We start from the raw sequence: 24,734 nt of genomic DNA, 5'->3' as shown, positions 1-24,734 counted from the left end.
AGCTGGCAAATGCTTGCACCGATTCAAACTTTGCATAGTTGACCTATATGCCACATCTAACAAGCCTATTGAAAATGGGTCAAATCCAATGACCCCCGTAGGGTCAAACCGAGAAGCTCTGCCGATTTTTTAGATCCGCTTTAGGGGTTTATTAAATCATTCACGGCATTCCAATGATACAGGATTTGATGGAAGATAGAATGTTTGAATAAATTTTGATTTATTTGGGCCTATGTTGAGAACAAGTCAGGATTCCACTACCATGGCATAATTAAGTGCGGAATACCCTCTAAGAATCTTGTAGAAGCGAGCGTCCTTATTGTTATTTTTGAAAAAAAGTAGATGTTAGTGGCGCCCTCGTTTCAACGATTTCATTCTCCTGCTAAGTCTGCAACTGTGAAATTTTCTCCATTCTTAGTGGATATATGTACATCTGTCTTTTTTTCTTTCTGTTGCATGGGCTTTCATAAATTTCTTCTCGATTTTTGTGAAAAAAATACCTTACCCCTAGTTGTTCATCCACATCAATATCATTCCATTTCCGTGCATGTTGCAATTACATTACCAATGCCAACTGTATTACAATATTTAATTATTACAGCTCTTCCTGTCGGTAGATGGTATGAATTGAAGTCATTACTTGAAGAGCAAAGTTACAACCAATCAAAAATTAATTGCATCCAGAACATGATTAATTGTGCTGTTCCACTTCACGATTTCATAGTTCAAGGCATAAAAATATACAAAAGCACTAATTTTCGAAAATGTTACTCGAGTTGGCAGAGAATTCAATATTTGAACCATAGTCTTGACAATGAACCACTGAAAAACTGTTTTGATTCACATTTCGTTCCCGACTAACGATTAATAAAGTGTTTACAGGTAAAAATGTTCTCGCACTATGACAGGTGTTCAGAAAATGAAGGTGAAATAACCTCAGGATTACGTCCATTAATATTAAGTTTAATAGCAAACAATAGAAAATCGTTATAGTGTCCCTAATGAATAAAAAATGTGAATTTTAAAAGAGGTTCATTGATTTTTTTTCCCAATAGCAACAAAGCTCAAAAATTGGAAGTGTTCATTTATAAGTAAATTTGTAATAATTGGAAATATAAATTTATGCATACCTTAGATCCTCGTTCGTTAAAAATAATTTCTACGTCAAGTATAGGACCGAATTGCTGAAAAATGGGCGAGTTTTACTCATGTGCGCGCAATCGACGGGGATACTTACTCCAAACATTGCTCTTAAATCTGGGTCTCTAAACCTGAAGGGAATGTTGGATACATGCAGTCGCTTTGGTTGATTTTTCGCGGGATCTGTGACTGTGGTTGTGCCTACGGGTGTAGCTTCGGGCGTTCCTACTGTAGCCGGTGGTACGATCGCTCCTTCGACTACCTCTACTTTTGTAAGCGGCTGAGATTGTTCGCATGGAAAGGACGAGGCGGCCGCACCTCTTGCAGGACTACTAACTATTGCTACTGGTGGTGGTTGCTCACTTCCGGATGGTTGTGGCGGTGGCGGACTGAAGGGTGGACCCGTCGTTGCCGCTGTGGGAGGTGGTAATAAAGGAACTTCTTTAACCTCCGTTTTGACTTCCCCGTTCTGGGTAGGAAAACCGGCGGGAGCCGCCGCTCCGAACGGCGTGCTCATACCTGTCTGCACCATGTGCTGTAACCAAATAAGTATTTAATCAGTGAGCGTGCAAAACACTATAAGACCATTACTACACCAATTTATGTAACATATTTGCTATTCGCATGACATGATCTAGCGCATATGTTAATTGGAGAGTAACTGAATTTAAATACAATAATTGCGTAATTTTATGTACGACAAATTGCTTGCAGAAATAGAGAAATCAATCTGTCCCAGAAAATATCAATAACAAAAGCAGAGCGATGGTGAAAATTACAATAATCCCATTTGCATGTAAATTGGCCAACGGTACAGCGCTTAAAACGATTATCTACTTTAAGTAAAACAAAAAGTACTTAACAATATGATGGTATTAATACCTTCCCCGACATTAAATATGCAATGTTCCAAATATGCAAATAACACCTTTTTGAGAGTGCATAATTAATTCCTATTCAGAAACGCTTTCAGCATCTGAGATTTTGTTTCATTTAAGAAACAATGAAATTTATGTTGGGTTAACAAGGAAATTATACAGTGAGATTGATTTTGCGTGTCCAAGCGTATAGTTCTTTTATTATTGGAGATAGAAAAAAAGTGCAAAAACAAAAATACTCTACTTTCAAATTCTGATAAAACTACATATTCAAAAAAAACAGATGATATAACAACAAAAGAGCATCAGAAAACAAAATAATTTTTTTAGTAGAACGGTTACTTTTTTCTGCAATATTCAACGAGCTTGAAATTCTCTTTACAATGATACTAAATAGGTTATAATTACTCTAGCAATTAAAGCTACAGTAATGTATTTAAGACCGATTGCAGTAACTGTGAAAATTTAAACAAAAGCAAACTTGAGTTTTTCACTTATCATGTTAGTGTTAGTGAACTTATAAGATCCACAATGCAACAAAATAATAATTACACAAATGATGAAAAAAATGTTACGAGTTTCTATTTGATGCAATGTATTTAAAATTGTCTTAAGTTATAATAGTTTATTTTCTTGGCTTCCTGTTGTAAATTTTATGTTTTTATTTAAATTTCCACAGCTACTGCGATTGGTTCTAAACATATTACTGTAGCTTTAATTTCTAATTATAACATATGTGATATCATTCTAAAGAAAATTTCAAGCTCTTTAAGAATAGTACAGAAAGTAACCGTTCTATTTAAATAGTATATTAAGATACAAGTGTATAATCAAGTCTTTAAAGCACGCGCAACGAGTTTAAGGGCACGACGCAAAGCGGAGTGCCTTTAACGTTGCAAGTGCTTTAAAGACCAATTATACACGTGTATCTTATAGTATTTTTTATTATACCTGCAGTATAATTTAAAAATAGGAAATTCAATGAAATCATATTGACGTTATACTCGAATACATGTCTAATTAAGTGGGCTGGGTGTTCGTAATTTCACGATTGCCATGGAAATGTCACTTGACGTTTGCTTATAAAAATTGTTGTCTTTGTGAATAAAACGATTTCCGTTGAAACAGATAATACACCGTCCATTAAATCGCTTGGTGTAAAATCTAAACAAACGTTGGTAGGTGTAAAATCTCAATCCAGTAAAGCCTATTATCAAGCATATGAAAAGTTGTTTCCATGGATGAATAGGAAGTTACTTACGAATAAAGTCTTAAATGCATCGATAATGCTGGCATATATGAAGGAAATGTCAAAGGTATTTAAATCTTCTATCTTTTGGTGCATTTATTCAAAACTTCACTTATTGCTGGGACTAAAAAGTGAAACAGATTTGGAAGCATACCCTAAATTACGCGCATTTGTAAAAGCTTCAACCAAAGGATAGGTACAAGCCAAAGAAATGTTCTGCATTTACAGAAAGCGACTTAGGAAGATTTTTTATTTCACCCAGATGACAGTTTCAAAAGTCATACTTGAAGTGTCGTTACTTAGCAACTTTAAAGCACGTGTGTTTTAAAGGCCTTTTTTCGCACGCATTTGAGTGTTTTAAACGGAGATTGTGATTCAGGTATAATAAAAAAAATGTATTTGTTTTCCGATGCTCTTTTGTTTTAATATCACTTGTTTTTTCAAATAATGTAGCATTATCAGTCATTGAAAGTACAGTGCAATCTTGATAATCCGGCCGTTCGTTAGTCCGGCACGTTCGGTAAACCGGGGTCTCTGGAGCAACTAGAAATACCATTTTTGATAAAATATATATAGCAAAGAAACAAACAAAATAATCATTACTTTTTCTAGTGTGTAAAATTACGTATTTGTGTATATTTTGTATTTTGTTTGTATAAATTGTAACCATTTTTTTCTATTACTCTCGATAATCCGGATTATTTGATCATCCGGCGGTTGCGTGGTCCCATACGTGTCGGATTATCAAGATTCTACTGCAGAGTATTTTTGCTTCTTACAATTTTTTTTCCTATCTCCAATAATAAAATAAATATACGCTTGGACACGCAAAATCAATCACACTGTATAAGTTATTCCAAAATTCGTAGTGGAGAGAATCGCCATAATTGACACCGATAACAGTACTCGAAACATCTATACAGTGCGCTATTTATTAAGAAGTAGACATAGGGATTTACATGCATTGTATCTCCTTATGTCTACTTTTAAATGACAAAAACTCTTCTGAAGGACGCCTAATTTTATGCAACCAAAATAACTTCTTAAAACAAATAAACGTGTGACTGAATGACTACGGGTCTTTGCTGACAATGCCGCCCAAACAGTGACTGAAGAATGCAAAGGTATTTGGTGTTTTAATTTAAGGTTTTGTCTAATCCCGAATCAATTTTGTTTGTTGACATGGCCCACTTAAATAGAAATAGGCTTGATCCGAGTAGAAAATCTTATTGAAGCTGCCAAACCGCTCGAACATAGTATCAACAACGGTTTGTCTTCAAATTAAATTGTTTTCTTTTAATTCTTGCACCCTGCATCTTGACGATGAGTAAAATGATACTGTTCTCACTATTGCTCAAGGAATATATTTCAAATTGTATGCTTTAAGCCTACAACTGGGCCAAAAACCGGCGGAAATGGGTCATATACCTACTGTGTCATTTTTTTAAATTATCGACCGCCTGCGTGCGGGGTATTATGTCCCCAAAAACTTTGTAAGCTTTTCTTTCTTTCAGGGATTTTGTTCTAATTGTTTCATGTGTTCCCGAATTTGTTGTTATTGTCAATCAATTAATTGTGTTTTTATTCGAATCCTTCGAATTTTTATTCTATAGGTGTCCAAGATTTATTTCATGTGTTGATCAAAATTTGTGTAATACATTTTTTTTGGAAACTTCGGTAGTTAATCGAGGTCACCGAGTTTCTCAAATTGAAAAAAAATGTAAGTCAATATTTGAATTTTTCTTCTAGCAGATGCAGGATGTGTACGAGGAGAGATTTAGTCCAGTCAGTATGGAGGTTGGAACTTGAAAAAAATGTTGGTAAATGGTAAATGTGGTATGTTGTTCGATGCGATGAGTACTACTGCGACCTATCAGGAGGCCCAAAAAACTGGAAATGTTCGGACTTTTTTTTTATATTTTAGCTTAGTTATATATTCGACACAAAATTCGAAGTTGGGCACATTCTAAAATTGAAAAAAAAGGGGTTAAAAATCTCTCATTGTATTCTAATTAAAGGTCTCAACGAAAGAAACAGTTTTCTACAAACTACTGCCCTTCTTTCTGTCCTCTTATCAAAGGTGGGTGGAACTAGTTTTATCCTTCATGGTACTCTAATGAAAGGTCTCAACGAAAGGAATTAATTTATACTAACCATAGTCTTCCTTCTCGATCCCTTGTCGTGATCAGTTATAATTCCTTATATCGTAACAGTGAATTGTCAAAGGAAAGTACCTACAAAGGGCGATTTAACGCCAGTTTCAAAATTTCGGAGAGATTTAAATGAAATTTGATACATAGCCACTTGGAATAAATGCAAATCAAACGCCAGTTTCAAAACTTGGTTTTGCGCATGCGCAGTGCCAACTTTCTTATATATGGTGGGATTTAAATGAAATTTGATACATAGCAACTTGGAATAAAACCAAATTTAACGCCAGTTTCAAAATTTCGGTTTGCGCATGCGCAATTCCAACTGTCTTATTTATGGAGGGATTTAAATGAAATTTCATACATAGTCACTTGGAATAAAAGCAAATGTAGCGCCATTTTCCTAATTTGGTTTTGCGCATGCGCAGTGCCAACTTTCTTATTTATGGAGGGATTTAAATGAAATTGATACATAGCAATTTGGAATAAAACCAAATTTAACGCCAGGATCAAAATTTGGTTTTGCGCATGCGCAGTGCCAACTTTCTTATTTATGGAGGCATTCAAATGAAATTTGATACATAGCCACTTGGAATAAAAGAAAATGTAGCGCCATTTTCCAAATTTGGTTTTGTGTAGGATGTGCAGTGCCAACTTTCTTATTTATGGAAGAAATTTCGTAGGGGTGTTTAAAAAAAATGCGCTTTGCCTGCACAAGGGTTGTGCACAATTTGTATTTGTTGATTTTAATTTTGTTTTTTCTATTAAATTGTTTTATCAATTCACTGATTGTATTACTATTAAATACGCAGATGATATAAACCGCTAATTGTCTATTTTTAAACAAATTTTTTCACAGGTCCGTAATAGAAATTTTCGTAATTAAGCCCGAAAAAACGCTAAACTGCAATTAAACCATAACATCATTGATATCGAAATATCAGGGGTGTATTTAAAAAAAAGAAGTTGATGATGGTTCCGCAAAAACGAAACGTCGAATTAAAATATTAACAGAACAAAAAATAGTTCGTAAAATCGAAAACACCGATTTTTTCAAAATATTTTAAAAACCAAAACAATTATTAGGGATTTCTAAAGGCTATTTTCTTACACCTTGCAATCTTTCTCCCATTTAACCAAGTATCTGTTACCCTTTCATTAATGCCCATAGTGACCCTCCTTTTCTCGGACACAGTGTATTTTGGAAACGACTTTGAGCGCTGATAAGTCACCTAATATGAAGCACTAAAAAGTACGATGCCTGGAGATGGATATAGTGGAGAAAAATGGAATGAATGGTTGTAAAATACATTTTATATTTACTCAATAATATAAAAATTCAATTTCACCAACGTACAACCTGGAATTACGTATATTTGAGTGACTGTAAAATATTTAAGCAGATGGAAAACTGCCTACATAAAAAAATGAAGTAGCGTGTCTAGCTACGGTCATAATAATAAATTATTAAAGACAAATAAGTGAGGTACTTATTTGTCTGAGTAAAACTGTAATGAGCAACGCAAATGGAACTCCCAACTGTACAGTACATTTTCAGCGAGAATAACGAATGTTTTCCGCACGCCGGATCGGTTCTGCACATGTGAAATTAATTAAAAGCGCTTTCATCTGCAGCGAACAAAAACGGAACGATATTATTATTCTAAATGGCATCGCGCATTTAGTTTTTTTAACATTTCGCTTGTAATTAATACAAAGGCAACATTTTTAGTTCTCATGATCTAATCGTGGTATAATAACGTTAATTATCTTAATTTCTGTTAATTTGAGCCAATTGATCTAATTCAACGAAAACATTTGGTCGAGCGAGTTTAATGAACGGCCCCGCCAAAGTTTGATAACGCGCAAAGATATTGCCGTTTTTTTGTGAGACATTTTAATCCGTAACGTAGACCGGTGATGTCATGCGACAATTTGTACCAATTATTTATTCAATTGAAACACATGTTGGTAATCTAATTGTTAATACCTAAAGTGACGGAACGCAATACTTCCGCCGGAAACGCTTTAATGTGATGCCAACTATTTCTAAAAATTTTCTTTAATTTTGGTAATTTTTATAAATAACTCGCTTTAAAAATACACGAATACATAGTTGCATTGCTCGTTCGAAAGCCGTAAACAGTAACCCCCAAATGTGAAAATATTCTGTGCATTTCGTGACACACCATTAGATACTATCAGCATCGACCGCTCTGCTAATCATCAATCAAAATTTACTAATAATTATAGGCATGAAAGTTTCGTGCCGATTAATTTATTTCTAATTAGTCTTTTACAAAAAAGGCCGTGTCCGAATTTCGTCTGTCTTCAATAGTGCCGTTGCTGTGTAATTTAATTTTATTCACAGCAATACACCCTCATATTTATTTATAACATTACAACACTTGTGGCCGCAGTAAATATCGAATAAAAACAGAATACATCAGAACTATCGTCTCTTTCAATGTTAAAACGAACTCGTCTACGCACAGTTCTTATTAACAACGTTTCGGTACGAAAAAGGCAAACCTAAATTCGCTGCTCATTGATTTAATAATTTGATAAAAGAGGTTGTTATAATATAGCTACATAAAATGACTTGCCAAGAATTCCTTGCTTGTTGGTCAAAAGTTACGCAATAAAAAAGAGAACGTGGAATAATTATTCCATATTGTCCGCAGAAAGGAATTCCACACTATGCACGTAACAATGTGGCACTTAAGTGCGATGCCATTTTTCGTATCTATTAATGATTAATGAAAGTGTATAGTGATTGTAGTTTAACGTGTAGTCTGCAATTGATTTGTACTAAAGTTGAAGTTATGAAAAACATACCACAGTAGAATTTGAACACTGAACTGTTAGAAAACCCAGCAGTTTTTGATATTGAAATCGGATGATTATGATACCTAGTTCATCGATTTTAAAGAAACAGCTTTTAGCACTTGTCCTGTTTTATTAATATCATGAGGCCGATTTGTGCACTGTCGTTACACTACCCCCTTCAAAAAGAAGTGACTTATAATCCGACTTGAAACACGTAAAAACGATTCATTCGTGATCGTGTCATTAGGCAAATAATAACGAAACGAAATTTTTGTTTAAAATTAATTTACCCAGGGAAAAAACTCCGAAGTTAAGAAAATTCCCTCAAAAATTTCCGAATAAATCATATTTTAAAAATTAAAAAAAAATGTAATACAAGTGAAAAAAATGTTTACAATGGAAAGTAATAGTAAAAAACATTTAAAAAATTGAAAAAATCAAATACAACTGAACTCCAGGCAGTTTCTCAAAATTCAGAAAAAACTCGCACTAATTCGAGTTTTAACGTTTGCGTATTTCTGAATTTTTGGAACTTTTTCCGATTTTAAATGTTTTAAACTATTTCGAATTTTTTTTAATCTTTTGCTTCGAATTTTTGTTTGGAATTATTCTGAATTTTTTTAATATGACGAACATTGTCAATGGACAAGCAACGACTGTGACAACTCCTCTATGGAAGATCCAGAGAAAGCAAATAGGACAACGGTAACATTTGTAAGATGGCAGTACCCAATAAACTTCTTAATTCTGTTAGAAGGTATTCAGTCTCGGAGAATTCATATTTTTATTGACAAGTGTATTCAATGAAGTTAACTTACCACAATACATTGCAATAGATTGCTTCTATATAAACGTCAATTTTACTTTTCGATTTATTTTATTCGTTGTATGAAAACCCGTATTTCATTATTACATGTCTTACGGATGGTATCAGACACCATGACAGTCGCTATCGAGCGGAAAAACATTCTCAAATGTATCAAAATTCAATAAAACTACCGGAATTGGAAGGAAGAGAATTGTATTACAATTTTGTGAAAAGACACCAGGATCTAAGCCTACGAACAGCAGAATTAACAACTTTACAAAACGCATTGGGATTTAGAACACGGGAATAACAAATCATCCGTCCATAATATTTAATTGTGATGAGACAGGGTGTCAGGTGTCCCATTTTCGACCCTCTTTCCGTAATTGTAAGTGTCACCAAAAAAAGTAATATGCGCTGGGCATCATCTGCTCCTTTTAGGTGAAACTTGAAATGATTAAATCAGAATTTGAAAGTATTCACTCAATTAAGAGTCAAGAGATACGGAGGAAAACCAAAAAATGTCAATTTCAGAGTGGCATATTTTCGTATTGAAAGAAGTACAGAAATATGTTTATGACAAAAGTTATCTGACCTACCCCGATTTTTTTTAGAAACACCCTGTATATTTTAATCTAAAAAAATAGCATATTATTAAAGTTTCTTTTCAAAAATCAAAGAATGATATTACAAGATTAAAAAAAAACTAAACAAGTTCATATATGGTTCAAAAAATACAAAAAAAGTTTTTTTAAAGCTTTCTAATTTGAATTGCATTTTTTAATTTTTATAATGTTATATTCTTGAAAAATATGCCATTTTTTAGTTCCGATAACTTTTTTCTTGGTTCCAGATACTCATTTTGCAAACGGCAGATTATTCAACAATCATTATAAAGAAACTTTTGCAATAACATTTATCTGTATCTCTATTAACTAAGAAAATATAGTCATTCACAAATTGACATTTTATTATTTTCCCTCCGTTTCTCCAGACTATTTGAAATTTTGATTTTACCGTTCTAAGTATGACCCAAAAAGACATAACATAACGCCGTATTACATTTTTTTATAGCACAAACAATTACGAGGATACCCTAATGGATGCAAACATTAACCTTCTAAAAGTCTAAAGTACAAAAGAAATTGAAAAACGTAAATACTAAAAAACAAGCGCAAAAATTAAACCTTAAAATTTAAATTAATAACAAAATAAAATCACAAATTCAAAATGTTTGCTTACCTCAGAGATACGGAGGGAAATCAAAAAATTGTAAATTTCGGAATGGCCCACATTTCTTTTAAAAGATCCAGAAAAATGTCTATTACAAGTTTCTTTATATAAATTGTTGAATCATCTATCCTTTTCAAAATTTAAAGTATACGGGATCAGGTAAAAAGGTTACCCGATCTAGCCTCATTTTTAAATGGCACACCCTGTATATTCTATCTCAAAAATAGCATATTAAATTTTTTTTAAATATGACACTAGATATTAAAAAAAGATGCGTTTCAAAAAATACATCTTTAAATTTGAGTTGCATTTTTTTGGATATTTAATGTTATATTTTTGAAAATTACCATAAAATATACAGGATGTTACATTAAAAAAATGTCCGATAACTTTTATCTAGTCCTTTCAAAACGGCAGATTATTTAACAATTATATAAAAAAAACTTTTCACTTTTGTTTTGTTAAATAATCTGCCGTTTCCAAAATAAGTATACGGTATCAGACACTATCGACACTAACCTCATTTTCTAAATAGAACACTGTATGTTTGATCTAAATATCTAAAACACATAAATAATATTCAAAAAAGAAACAAGTGATTCAAAAAGGTGAAAAAGTTTTTAAGATTTAAAAAAGTGCACATGATTAAAAAACACAAAAAAGCCATAATAAAATAAATTTTTGAGTTTCATTATTATGTACTTACCATTATAAAACTCAAAATACATGCACTTCGTCGATAAAACAGAAAAAAACTTCCAAAAAGTTTTTAAATTTTTTTATCTATTTCAATCAATATTGAATTTTTTAATGTTATATTTTTGAAGAGAGATTTTAATATGCTATCTTTTTAGATTAAAATATACAGGGTGTTGCATTAAAAAGATGATGTTGATCCTATAAGTGTTGAAAATGGAACACCCTGTACATACAAATCAATTAAAAAGTATTATCAATTATGGGAAAAAATCCGGTAGGAAATTTAGGGAAAGGAGGAAAAACAGCAGTGCTACCACTAAAGCAGTAGAGGATAAATTTATTGCGGCACCTTTTGTGTAAGTAGTATCTTCGATGCCCAACATAGCTGGATGGATAACAAAGGAAGGTTTTTTTAAATAGGCGCAGGCATTAATCTCTAAAGTGAATTTTAAAAGCAAACAAAAATTGAAAAATGCAAACAATAACAGAATAGAACTAAAACAAAAAATTTGAATTTAATCGTTCTATATTATTTTGATCTCTTCGAATTCGAAACTTTTTTTAATTTTACTAGTGCCACTAAACATTTTAATTTCTATAAATATCTACCAATGTTTGCAACCATTTTTAAATTTTTCTAAATTTTCCAAGTGGGATTTTTAATTTAATACCATTATTAATTTCCGAGATCTTAAAAAACTAACACGAACAAGTAAGGAAACTGAAAATTAATAAAAGCTGCTACAATTTTGTAAAAAAGAATTAATTTAAAAACGCAAAACCTCATAGAAACTTCGTTCACAAGATTAACAAAATCGTGTCAGTAAGAAAATTATAAAGTCCTCAAAATTAAGAGAAACAATTAAAATGAGAAAAGTCGGGAGCAATTCCAAATCCACAAAAATTTAAATTCAAAAAATGAACATCAAAAATTTCGGAAATATATTGGACACAACATTTTTTAAAGTTTAGAAAAGTTAAAATCATATGCAAAAAAAGGAAAAGTCACAAACATTTCGAAAATTAGTCAAATTGAGAAAACAAAAATTCAAATAATTTTAGAAATTTAAAAACTGCAGAATTAAAAAAATTCAGAAAAATTGCTATGTATAGGGGAACAACGTTTAGTTATAGGTACACCAAAAAATTGAAATTCGGTTAAAAAACACCCATGTACAGGGTGGTTCAAATTCGTGGCGCCCCAGTAGTGTTCTTCGTAACGGTGAGAGATACAATTTAGGTTAAATGGGGGTAAAGTTGATCCATTTTGTTAACTTAAAAAAAGGCATTTAAAATTGTTGAAAAATTTTTGAAAATAAATGAGATCTCACCGAAAACACAGTTTTCGTTTTCATGTTTCCTAGCTCAAACGATCGGAACTGGATGGCTCCTCGCGCCTTTTATGGGTATTTTTTTTTCGGGAAATCTGAATCTGTTATCAGAACTTCCATAACACACTAGATGTACAAGATACACGCTACTACACTCTTATTTCTCATGGACACCATATTGGATTTTTACGCAATGAGATAGAGGGCAAAAAAAATCCAAACATCCAAAAATCTAACGATCCACAGTGGTGTTCCACAAGGGTAGTTCCTAGGGCATAATTTTTTTATCAGGCCTTTAATAAGTCGGCTAAGTTCCAATTCAAGAGTTTAATTCTGGTTACGGGCCTGTTCCAGATAATTAAAAAAAAATATTGATACCACGCAACCGCAAGTATCTTTAACTCTTCAAGAACGTGGACCAAATCTCGTTTTCATACGATTTCACAATTTTTGACCCAAGGTGAATTGAAGCGAACGAAAATGTTATGATAGTTTATTTCGAACAAACTTACATAATGTATACCTGTAAAAACTAGAAACGGCTAGGCATTAATGTTTTACTTCAAAATTAATTGAGTATACATACTTTCGATCAGTATTCTTACACAACTCACCATTAACTTGTAATTTGTCTCATCTAGGACAACATGTATGTTGTCAACGTTACAAGCCATTAACTGTTTTTACGAATAATCACCAAAGATTAAGAAATAGTGGCTAATAATTAATGTTTCAAAATAAAAACCTTTCAATGATGATTGTTAATATTCAATGAATCACCTCGGTTTTTGTTATCGGCATAATCCAGTAAAAAGGTTCGCGCACAGTGTACGTCTCGAACAATGGTACAATAGGCATACGTGCGGCGCATTTGTTGTTTACTAACATAAAGCCGTTTACACGACACAAAGAAAATGGGCCTTATTAGAATTTCCAAACCGTTCCGCTAGATCACCGCTCAATCATTATTATAACAATACCGGTCATTAGTTACAAACGTCAATGCAAAGGAAATTGGTCAATATCATTTCTGACCGCCCAAATGAAATGGCGTTACACGAAATGTCCCTTTAACGAAAGTGCTCTTACTTTTGAGGTTAAAACAATTATCCCTTCAGAAGCGCGCTTTTAATAAATTAGCGGGTCTGCGGGTGGCAAGAAAAATGTAAGATATACCAAGGTAAGTTCTGATTCTGTTTATTCCACATCTGTGGTGTTAAGAAATAAAAGTGGCAGCATGGAAACAAGGTATAATTAATAACGTTATTGAGAGAGATCAGATAATAAAAGGCAATTATTTGACGTATCGATATAAAAAATATCTAACCAGCCCAATCTTTGTAATGTTCTCCATTCAATCCTGGAAGCATTCCAATCGATTTGTTCACAGTCGGAAAATTTCAACAACCCTTGTTAATTTCCGTAATTAAAAGAAGTAAAAGTCGGCAACGGAAGTGAACTCTCTTTGTACTACCGATCCTATCGACTAAAAACGTTCGTGGCGTGGGTAATGGATCCAGTTTTCATTGTCAAGAAACCTCGAATTCTGTGTTTAATCGGAAGTGGCCCACAATTACATGGCATGACTCATGCGGAGAGTAGACGAGAATTATTTCATTATTACTATGTTCGGCCAAGATGGCCACAGCTGACTCAAAATTTGAACACTTCGTAACCGACATCGAATTATTCCAGACCTATGTTAATATAACCTTTTTTTCATGTTTTTGTATGTGAACAATCCCTACTTAAAATTTCCTCACAACATTCTGTGACAACCTGTATACAGTGTTTTTATCTCGGTTTTTATTATAATTGGAATTTTCTTTGAAACCATAACTTTTTCGTTGGTTCTCCACTCCATACATTAAAAGGACCGAGAATTTCATGAAAAATTAGAATTTGAAACTAAATACAGGGTGTTCCATTTAAAATAAGTAACTTTTTGGGCCCTATTTTGTAATCTGTACAATTCAAGATATTTTAAAATATGCAAATTATTATCATACAAAAGCACAATCTCGACAAAACAATAGCACTCAATCGCGCGCAATCGTTGATTAACACTGTTCAGGGTGTCCTATATGGGCTGAGTTGAGACTACAGAGTTAGGGACGGTTTTCGCGACCTTGCGCCACTGCGAAACTTTTAAAACAGAATCAATCTAGCTACGTTTTCACAATTTTACTTTTTGGGATGTTATCATATCTTACTACCCATCTATGACAGAAAAAAGGTAAAAACTGCCTATTTTAGATATTTTTACGTAGGAACCAGTGACATAGTCAAAATTTTGGAGCACAGATTCTAAGATTTAACCAAATGTATTTTTTAAATGCAACACCCTGTACATCTTAAACTCAATTGTTTTTCATTTTTTTTCCTGATTACAATGATATATCACACTTTATTTTAATTTAGCCATAAAAACATTATTTTTAACTGTTTTGAAATAGTAGGCAATGGATTCATGGAAATTTTGTTTTGTTTATTGTATCCAAGGCAGCTGATACCCATCAATAAAAATGGCTGACGGTAATTTCAAAATTTTTTTTAATATGTTATATACAGTGAATTTTTTTTAAATGCGAACATAGGAGTTTGTATGCAATGCAATGTGTTTTTTTTTAAATCGAACATAGGGAAATTACATTGCATGCAAACTCCTATGTTCGGAAATAAAAAAAAACTCACTGTATATCTCGCTGTATATACACGGTGTCTATTTTTCGAGTACCACTATGGGGATCTCCCTTATCTTAAAAGATAGAAAGTTGGTTAAATAGAGGCAAAGTTGCCAATTTCCGTGCGGAATAATAATCTGAAAAGAAATTAAAAATATCTTCAATAGTTTTGAAAATATGGAAAAAAATTTTCAGGATAAATTAATCGTACAAGACATTTCTAACCAAAACATTATTTAGACACTTTTTTTTATAGAGAATTCGAATATGGTATCCCGTTTTTAATATCTTTCAAGATGACGGAGAAACCCGTAGCAATTTTATTTTTTCTTATGGACGACATTTTCAGATTACGCATTTTTTCTCTGTACAACGATGTATTATAACACACGGTGGTTCAGTATCACATTTTTCATAAAAATTAACAATTTTTGATTTTTTCGAAGAGTGCTTTGGAAAAACAAAACTCTTTTGTGACTTATTTCAAGTAATGTCATTTACGTTTGTGCTAGTTTTATTGCGAAGATGGCTTCTTTGTTCAAGTGCAGAGCAAATTACTACACTTTGCATCGAAATGCCCACATGGCTGCTGTAACAGTTTGAGATATTTTTCTTTGCTACATAAAAACTTGGGCGAATATTATTTTAAAAGATGTAGACAGCAATGTGGCAATATTTTCAAGGCATCGTATTATGCTCTTTTGGGTTAAAGTTGGATAATATTCGCTCGCTAAGAGATACGAGCGAAAATAAGTCAATTTCACGATGACATAAAAAAAAGACGAATAAGGTCTTAGATACATCGATAATGCTGGCACATATGAAGGAAATGTCAAAGGTATTTAAATCTTCTATCTTTTGGTGCATTCATTCAAAACTTCAAACAATGCTGCGATTAAAAAGTGGAACAAACTTAGAAGCAAACCCTAAATTAGAGAGAGCAGCAGAAGAGTAGCAAATTGCTAACACACCGCCCACTATAAAATAAAGGCAAAAAATTACGCGCGTTTGTGAACCAAAGGATAGGTACAAGCCAAAGAAATGTTCTGCATTTACAGAAAGCGACCTAAGAGGATTTTTTATTTCAGCACCAGATGACAGTTTCAAAAGTCATACTTGAAGTATCATAGATTAGCAACTTTAAAGCACGTGTGTTTTAATAGGCCTTTTTTCGCACGCATTTGAGTGTTTAAAACGGAGATTGTGGTTTAGGTATAATAAAAGTCTTTCCCATCGAGACATCGAAATTGGTGTTCTGCTCATTGTGCTAAACGGACGGACAGCAAAAAGTACGACTTCGCACAGAAACTATGTTTGGGAAAAGCGACAGCTAAATGGCCCATCAAAGTAATGAGCCTACGTTTCCTGAAGCAAAAATTAAGGCGTTATTCAATGATTACAGTTAATAGTCTATACATGCAAAGTGATTTACTGCATGAAACGCTCTGTATAGTCGACACATCTAATCACAATCAACGTGTGATCGTAATCGATTACGATTTCAAATGTTGCTTACGTGAGAAGTTATTGTGCATAATTGATCTATTAATGGAATACAGTGATATGCATTCGTAATGAGTAATGACGATATTGGTCGTTAACTAAGCTTAATTGTAGTCGTCATAAATTTCTGTAAAATATTTCTAGTTTGTGAGTGTGACCTTTGTTCAAAGATACAGATTACTTTTTTTTATGGAAATATACACAATGCTTCCTTTGTGTCGGCTGTAAATGCTTCTTTAATTTACTGGGGTTATAAATACTGAGCATAGAAACTGTACACAGTTGAGGATGTTATTGTATTTTATTTATTATGAAACATGAAATTTCAAATTAATTGCTTTAATTAAATTGGTCATCCCAAAGTCACACTATATTTCAATTTTTCGGATGCTACGACTGTAAGGAATGCAGGACTCACAGGCGTTACAACGCAAAAAGGGATATTATGGAGGTTCAGGGAAGTTTGCCAGATGTGCAAGTCCACTTCAGGACGGTCCTGGTTGAATTAATTAATTGACATAGTGGGTGGTTTTATTATTAAGAACAATTTAGCGGAAGCTGTCATTGTGTGAATGAAACGGAGTTTTATGGATTTGGCACACCACTTCGGTCAGATTCCGGGAAACTTTCGGTGATCATTTCTTCCAGTAGGAGTTGTGCTATTTTGATTCTTATTTAAAAGAATCTTTATGCCATAACTTTTACCTGAAACCGTCAAGAAAATCTAAATATCAGGGCTATTTTGACATTAGAAAGTTGATCATTACCTGACTAGTACTGTAATATTTTTGCCTGACTACCATTACAGTCCTAGTACAACAATTAGATTGTTCATTGAATAAGTTATGCAATCCACGATTGGATAATTATAATGCAGACTATGTGGATATTTTTAAATAACACAAAGGATAAGGGCTTTTAATTACTAACAATTAATGGAATATGTGTGGAAGTAATAATTCCTTTAGTTTTGCGCCAGTCTTAAAAGGTTTGTACGCCTTTTCGTACCTCTTTCTTGACTTTGTGGGGAGCGAATATTGCACTACGGCGGCTGCAGCTTCGGCTACATTATAACAACGTCTCGCGTAGGTACTCTTCTTCACTGATACCTACTTTTGTACCTAGTTATAAAGACTGTATAGTTGAAAAGTACAAAGCATAAACTGCAAACTACATTAAAAATGACACTGATTGTTTTAATTATTTTGAAATCTCTATGGAAACAATTAAATAAAGTGATTCCACTTGAGACTTTCTTCGCGTTCCCATTGCATTTCCCACCCCCTTCAAAACGTCTTCTTTGGATGGCAAGGTTAAATCCGTACTTTTTTACTTGACCTCGTATACATATTCTGAAAACGGCAGATTATTCAATGTAATGTAATCTAATAAACATGTTTGTGCATGTCTTTTAACTAAGATAGTAAAGGGTAATTCTGAAATTGATGATTTTCTCCCGTATCTTTTAAGCGAGCTAATATTTTCAAATTTTGATTTTATCATATTAATTTGGTCCAAAAAGAGCACATGATGGCTATATTACTTTTTTGAACAATTACAGGCAAACCCTGTAAGTGTCGAAAATGGGACACCCTGTACAATGACAGTTTGAGGTTTTTTGATATTGCTTTTACTTCTTCCAGGCGGCCTTGATCAAAGTCGAGAGCTTACAAATTCGCTTCTTAAAACTCACCCTCCGCCATGAATGATTTCTCGATACATTATTTCCTGAACTTCTGTCGTCTTAAGAGCTCCTCCTCATCCCATGAATTATTTCCCACGATACTGTTTTGTTAAGTGAGGGGTAATAGAAGCACTAACTTAGTTTCGTAAAATTTTGAAGTTGGAACATATTTAACGTACCTTAATGGTTTCAATGATCAAGAACGAAAAATGGGCGCTTCTCCAGGAGCGAAGACCAATATGTTGAAATATACGAGACGAATCCTCAGTATCGTCACTCCATTCCTATCAATAGAACCCCCCCCCCCTCTCCCCCGGTGGGTGAGGGGATTTTCTGGTGACGTAACTAAGGGACGATTGTGTATTGTGGTACAAGGTCGCGGTCTTGGTGAAAGCGATTTCCCGGTAATGCAAGTAAGGAGTGACCTTGTTTTGTGGTGCAAGGTCGTACCCCAGACGAAAAAGACCTTGATGAAGAGGACTTCGCGGGGGCACAACGAAGGAGTGACCTTGTTTGTGATACTAGGTGTTCTAAGTTTAAGAAGACATCTGTTTAAGAACTTGTAAAAATTTTTAAGTTTACTTAGATTTTCTGATCGCTTTACAATTGCAATATCGCACTGAGCAAATACCCAATCCAAATACATTCAGGGCTTGGCGGTACTGGATCTTGAACTAGCGTTTGTTCGAAACGAGTAAGCACCACGCGACACTAAAGTTTTTTTATTTGGCTGTCTCCATTCAGGGTACTTCAGCAAATACATTCGCTCCGCAACAGAATAATTTCGATTGGCTGAAATGAAACACAATGTCAAACTTTTCTTCGCGAGAAAATATAATGTAGCGAATATTCTAGAAACCCAGATAGACATCGAGGCGCCCTAAAAAATTAGTCACCGGCGATGAATGCAGATGTGACCCATTGTTTCCGGGAAATATGATGTGTTTTGTTCTAGAATATTCGAGAGCGTTCGGAAGCGCTCAAGAACTTTCCAGAGAGAGTAAGGAAAATCTACTTGTACTCCAGTTTAGTTCTAGGTTCTACATCGATGCCGAATTGAAGATTAAGGATTTTTGCGCTCGTATTGACATACAAATGACTTCATTTAAATACTGTTGTAAATTAATTAATAAATAAATTACATAATTAAATTTACGTTACAATAATTAATATAAACCAACCATTATGCAATAAAAAACATTCACTAATATGTCAGTAACAAACTTTTCAGTTCAAGCACGCCATTATCACATTCACTTGTTTTCCAAAGCATACTATTTTCTTTGTGATATTGGGGCGTTACACTTCTGGACAATAATTAACTGCGTAATAAATAATAATTTTGTCTATAAATTATGTTTCCTTCTGAAGAAAAGCTTCCTTTCCTTTTGGTCAAACTTATAGTCTGGATACAGAACACAATATAATTTTAATCGATAGCTATGCTGACCGGCATTTCGATCCATCGGTCGGCTACATCAATTTCGATGGTCAGCCAAGGTCAAGAACTTAAAACTGACGTATCGCCCACCTATGTCGGCCCTTATTTGGTGATAGTGGCCTATTTTGCAAAAAACCCTTTGATGACAACTTAGCGTCTTTTATATGAAACATTGTTTGTTTTCGAAAGCTCGTTACAACGCACGTTTAGAGATAACGAAGGCGGTGTTTACAAAGAAAATTTGCATTCTTTTAAATCAATTAAGTTACGTCCATAAAAGCGTTTTTTTGTTTATTTTTTCATTTGCGCGATGTCGTTTCTACGATTCCAAATTGTCTAATCGACTTAATTTGTTTAAAATAGTTTATTAGCATCTCCGGTCCCATAAATTACAATCGATACTAGTCGATTTGCCCGCTCTCGATGTAACACTATCGGCGGAGATTTGATACTCTCTTACTATTTTTGTCAACAAAGGAATTTGATAAATTTAGAATGCACGTTCATCTAAACCTATTTTTAACGTTTTCCAACACGCCGTGCAACGTTCGGCCATAAGCCTTTCTTGTTTATTATGTTAAACGGCGTTAGGAGGGCGATACGTTATGCTACGTACGTCTTCATTGCCTTTTTCCGGTGTAGAGGAAAATACTTGGAATCCCGGCTGACTGCATAATTGAGAAGGAACTGTTTTAAGACGAACCACGAATACAAATCACACTTCAACGAACGAACGGCTGGCTGGCTCGGTTTGTGTTATTTTTGGCGCGGGCCAACAAAACAAAAACGAAAAACCTGTACTGTTCCGCTCATACATAAAAGGGGCCTTTGAATTCTTTTACCTGTCCACGATTGTTTTCCAGAAACAAAGGCACCCTGTTTTTACCTACGCCAATGGTGGCGCCCAAAGCAATGCGCATTGTGGTACTTAAGTAATTAATTGGGGTTTACGCAGGATAAGTGGACCGTAACTAATGGACTTACGTTGCCAAATATTTGGTAGATGAAACATTTTCAATCAATCAATGGGTTGTAACGAGATAAAGGGCATGCGTAATGCATATTAATACCTATGATCGCATTTGGCGTGATTAAACTACTCGACAGGGTATTTTAGCCAATTCAAAATAGCCCCCATCAATTCTTATGAACAACTGAACTGAAATTCATTTTGTGACGCGTAAACTAGACGTGCCTAAAATTCTCATAGTTTTCCGATTATTTTAAGATTTCTCAAGGTCAACTTTATTTTATGAAAGATTATATATTTATGTTTTGATATGGCAAAATCGCTTTTAATTACGATTCACAATCTGTTATCTCCAATTAATTCTGCAGTCCACTATGTTGTTGCCTAAAAGATGTTAAAATAGTTATTCATGCACCAATTTTGGTGGGAAAATGAGCAAACTCAATGTCGATGACATACAACAAATACTTGAATTGATTTTTTTAGTAATTAACAACATTTTTATTAGAAAAAAAAACCAATGTTGATTTCTCGATCCATATCTACACTTTTTTGTTGCTCAATAAGTTTTTTGCGCAAGTTATTACTTTTATCAATTCTGTACGTACCCGTTTTAGGGATGTAGTGTCAGCAATAAAAAGAAGTTTTAGATAGATGTTCTTTATTTTTATTTGTAATAAAAGATAAACCATAATCTACTCAAGGGTAATTAATTATTAAATTGATAACAAATTAATTAGGCCCACTTAATTAAAATGTAAAAACAATTAGAATACTTTGTTCATTCATACGATATCTTCCATAGTTGATAGTTGAAATGAAAATAATCATGATAATGAAAGTTGAATTTGAGTCTGTCCCGTCAAAGGGAGAAACTTTCATATTAAACTAAAAGCGTGGAAAGGTTAAGTTGGCCGCTTAAAAAAATTCGAAAGTCGCACTTGCGGAGTGCCGACAGAAGTCCGTACCTACTTCTTTCTCTCTTACACTCATTCGCTTCCTCCTTTTTGCCGCGATGTACTATAGAAATAAATCGTATTTTATACATGAAGCGTCTCGTGACAGATTTGTAAAAAAAAGCACGGCGCTTGAGGGGTTCGAACCCGCGTTATCAAAAACGATGGGCTATTAAATACGCCTTAGTCAATTTCAAAGACACACCGACGACTTTAATGCGATATTTCCAATTTAATAATGCCGAGCTTGCCTACGACTTGCACGGCATTACTCGAGAGTGACGGATAGGGTGATTTTACTCCCGTGCAAAAATATATAGTGCATACCGAGTGATGAAACTTTCCATCAATCTCATTTTGACTTTTGGTGAATGAGCTTTTTCATTTCGCTTTATGAAACGGTTATATGTGTACAAAAATTTCAAATGTTTAAAGTCCGTACTGCGGCACACACAAAATAATTGAAAACTGCCATCGCTTTTCTATTAAATCCGTTTGAAGTAGGTATAATTAACAAAGGTTTCCCCTCGGATTTTCCATTTTCAAAAAACATATTAAAAGAAACAGCGCTCGAGATCTGGAGTTAATAAGATATTCCGGAAAATGAAGATCTTGAAATATTCCATAAAAATAGAAAAAATGTTAGCTACGTAGGTATGCCTGCACGATTAAGACGTTGTGCCTGGGTGCACCATCCTGTTGAAACCAACAATTTTTTTATTTGTGCGACGTACATAGTTGTATTCGTAATAAAAAGTGTTACTAAATACAGTGTGTACTTTTTCCACGGGCCATATAGAAAAATATAGTTTGTGATAATTTCTCCGAAACAAAACCGTTATATTAACAATCTTCAAACGGTGCTCAAAAAGGGACAATGAGAAAGTATTTTTTGGGAACAAGAAAACGGCAGTTCTAGGTTCTAATGTAAACTCGGGCGTCTTCCAATTATCGTCCAAAAAGTTGATGATCGAGGCCAATACTCCAGTATTCCAAATGACATCATTTTTTGGTACAAATATAATACGGGGAAGGGGTTTCAATCCAAATTTTTTTTTCTGTAACCAACATCACACACATTCATCCCAACATGTAACCACGAATACGAAAATTATAAACACCCGTGCGAAGCCGGGTCGGGCAGCTAGTAAAATATAAATGTGGTTGATATATAAACAAAATGGAGAAATTCGTTATTAAATATTTAGAAAACTTATTAAATCTAGCATGCCGTGTGCCATATTACATTTTACATCAACTTGTTCAATGTTGCGTTTCGAAGATTTACTTTTTTGCGATACGATCTACCCGTGTAACACAACAGAAACCGCGCATCCTGTCAGCACACGGCATGCTAGATTTCATGTTTTCTAAATATTGAATCATCAATTTCTCCGTTTTTTGTACAGCAACCATCTGCATATTTTATGTTGTCGTATAGCAAATTGATTACTCTCTTCAAATCATCTTAAAAAAGACAGGTATTGCATTTGAAAAACAAAAGTTACATCGACTTCAGATTGGAGGGTCTGGAATACCCCCAGAAAAAATCGATTCCAAATGAACTGGGAGCAATATTCCGTACCTCCCAACCCCTTACAAAAGCGATAAAATTTAAACAAGAACCAAGCAATTACAAAATTTCACACACTGAGACAATGAGATACAAATTCAAATGAAATGAACTAACTCTGTACTTAATTCGTAAAGAATCCTCCCAAGTTTACAATAATTGAAATATTTTTATGTACAGGATGTCCTACCTTTTTTTTAAAACGTTACGAACTGTCGCTTGTTAGGGGAGAGGAGGTTCAAGCTAATCTTTTTGTCTTTGTCGTCCATATATTTGTTTCTTACTTATTTTTGGAAATGTCGTAAAATGTAAATGGACATGATCGGCACGTGTGATAACCACAGAAATAGGACCAGAGGTAAACGGGTGAGTGAAACGTGAATATAAGACGAGGAGCGCCCTTGCAACTTACTGTAACATAATTTCGCTCACTTGATCGGTTCATGAACTATTGAACCAAAACCAGATGAACCTGTGTAAACAACTCGCGTTTTTCCTTAAATTTTTCGATATGAAGATTTTTTTTAATGCTCAGGCAATCAAAAAAGTTTGACGATAAACACGTTTGGAGTACGGACATTAAACACACACACACATTTTTGGTAACTTTTTATGCTCATTCCCAGCGAATTTCATTTTTTTTTTGTTATTCCCCGAAACTGTTCAGAAATCATTTTTAGCAGCATTCGATTCGATTCCACAATGCGCAACTTTGTCCCGATTTAACCGACGTCAACGTACTTACCCTCTAATTTGGGCCACCCTGTACATAGTCCACCAGAAACAATAACCTAATAACACCATCGTCAAAACAAAATCGTGGATTGAATCGAAAAATCCAATGGCAATAAAAAAGAAGGGACGCAAATCGCGTCAGTCTGATACTTCGCGGAATGGAAGACTGGATAATCTTGGCAACAAACTCGATTAGCATAAGAAATAGTGTTGATTTAATTAAAGAGTTTTCGACGTATTCTTTTGTTCACTTTTAGGTGAATCACTCGAATACCGCGCGAGTGGTTGAATTCATTTTAGGATCAAGGATACCTTTGTCTTTCCTAGTCTTCCAGTCTTTGTTCTTATAGAGATGCTCTTTTCGCGATCATGTAATGTAGGCCGATGTGCACTCGACATTTCTTTCTATTATTAGAAAGGTCGTCTATAAATTGCTTTATTATTTTTTTAAGGGAGTTTATCTCCATTTGTGCCTCGCTGCGATTGTGGTTTACGTATTGCCTTCACAAGGGTGTACGTTTCCCAATTTAATCACGAAGAGATATTGGAAACTGTAATGGATACAGTTGCTCGTTAAATTGGAAACGTTAGATTAGATTTAGGTTAGAAATGAACGTATCGGGTGTTCTCTTATAATTATACATTGTAGTCAGTTTGGACATTATAACAACGAAACACTGCAAAAAAAGATTTATGATACAGTTACACTCAATGATTAGATGAGACTGTTTCTAACACTATTTTAAATATATTCATATTGGCATTGTAAACACGTCCTTCGTGTGGATTGTTGAAATACAACCCAAGAAGGAAATCGCCACCGTGATTTTTCGTCTTACTTTTGTACACTTTTTTTTGCAAAATGAGACAA

At 33.9% G+C, this 24,734-nt stretch overlaps 1 protein-coding gene across 2 annotated transcripts in view; it reads right to left on the bottom strand.

Annotated features, from left to right (window-relative positions):
- Positions 1–398: 398 nt before the first annotated feature.
- LOC116171207 (RNA binding protein fox-1 homolog 3-like) overlaps positions 399–24,734 on the bottom strand; it is a 44,337-nt gene continuing 20,001 nt past the window's right edge. For both annotated transcript variants that reach the window (XM_031487917.1, XM_031487916.1), the window contains exons 2-3: positions 1,238–1,675; positions 399–1,184 (exon numbers count right to left, since the gene is read on the bottom strand). In XM_031487917.1, the coding sequence (XP_031343777.1) occupies positions 1,086–1,184; positions 1,238–1,672 (534 nt within the window). In that variant the 5' untranslated portion in view covers positions 1,673–1,675 and the 3' untranslated portion in view covers positions 399–1,085. The remainder of the gene's footprint in view (positions 1,185–1,237; positions 1,676–24,734) is intronic.

This window comes from Photinus pyralis, unplaced genomic scaffold, assembly GCF_008802855.1.
Source record: "Photinus pyralis isolate 1611_PpyrPB1 unplaced genomic scaffold, Ppyr1.3 Ppyr1.4_LG5, whole genome shotgun sequence".
NCBI classification, from domain to species: Eukaryota; Metazoa; Arthropoda; class Insecta; order Coleoptera; family Lampyridae; genus Photinus; species Photinus pyralis.
This window is presented reverse-complemented; position numbering and strand designations above follow the sequence as displayed.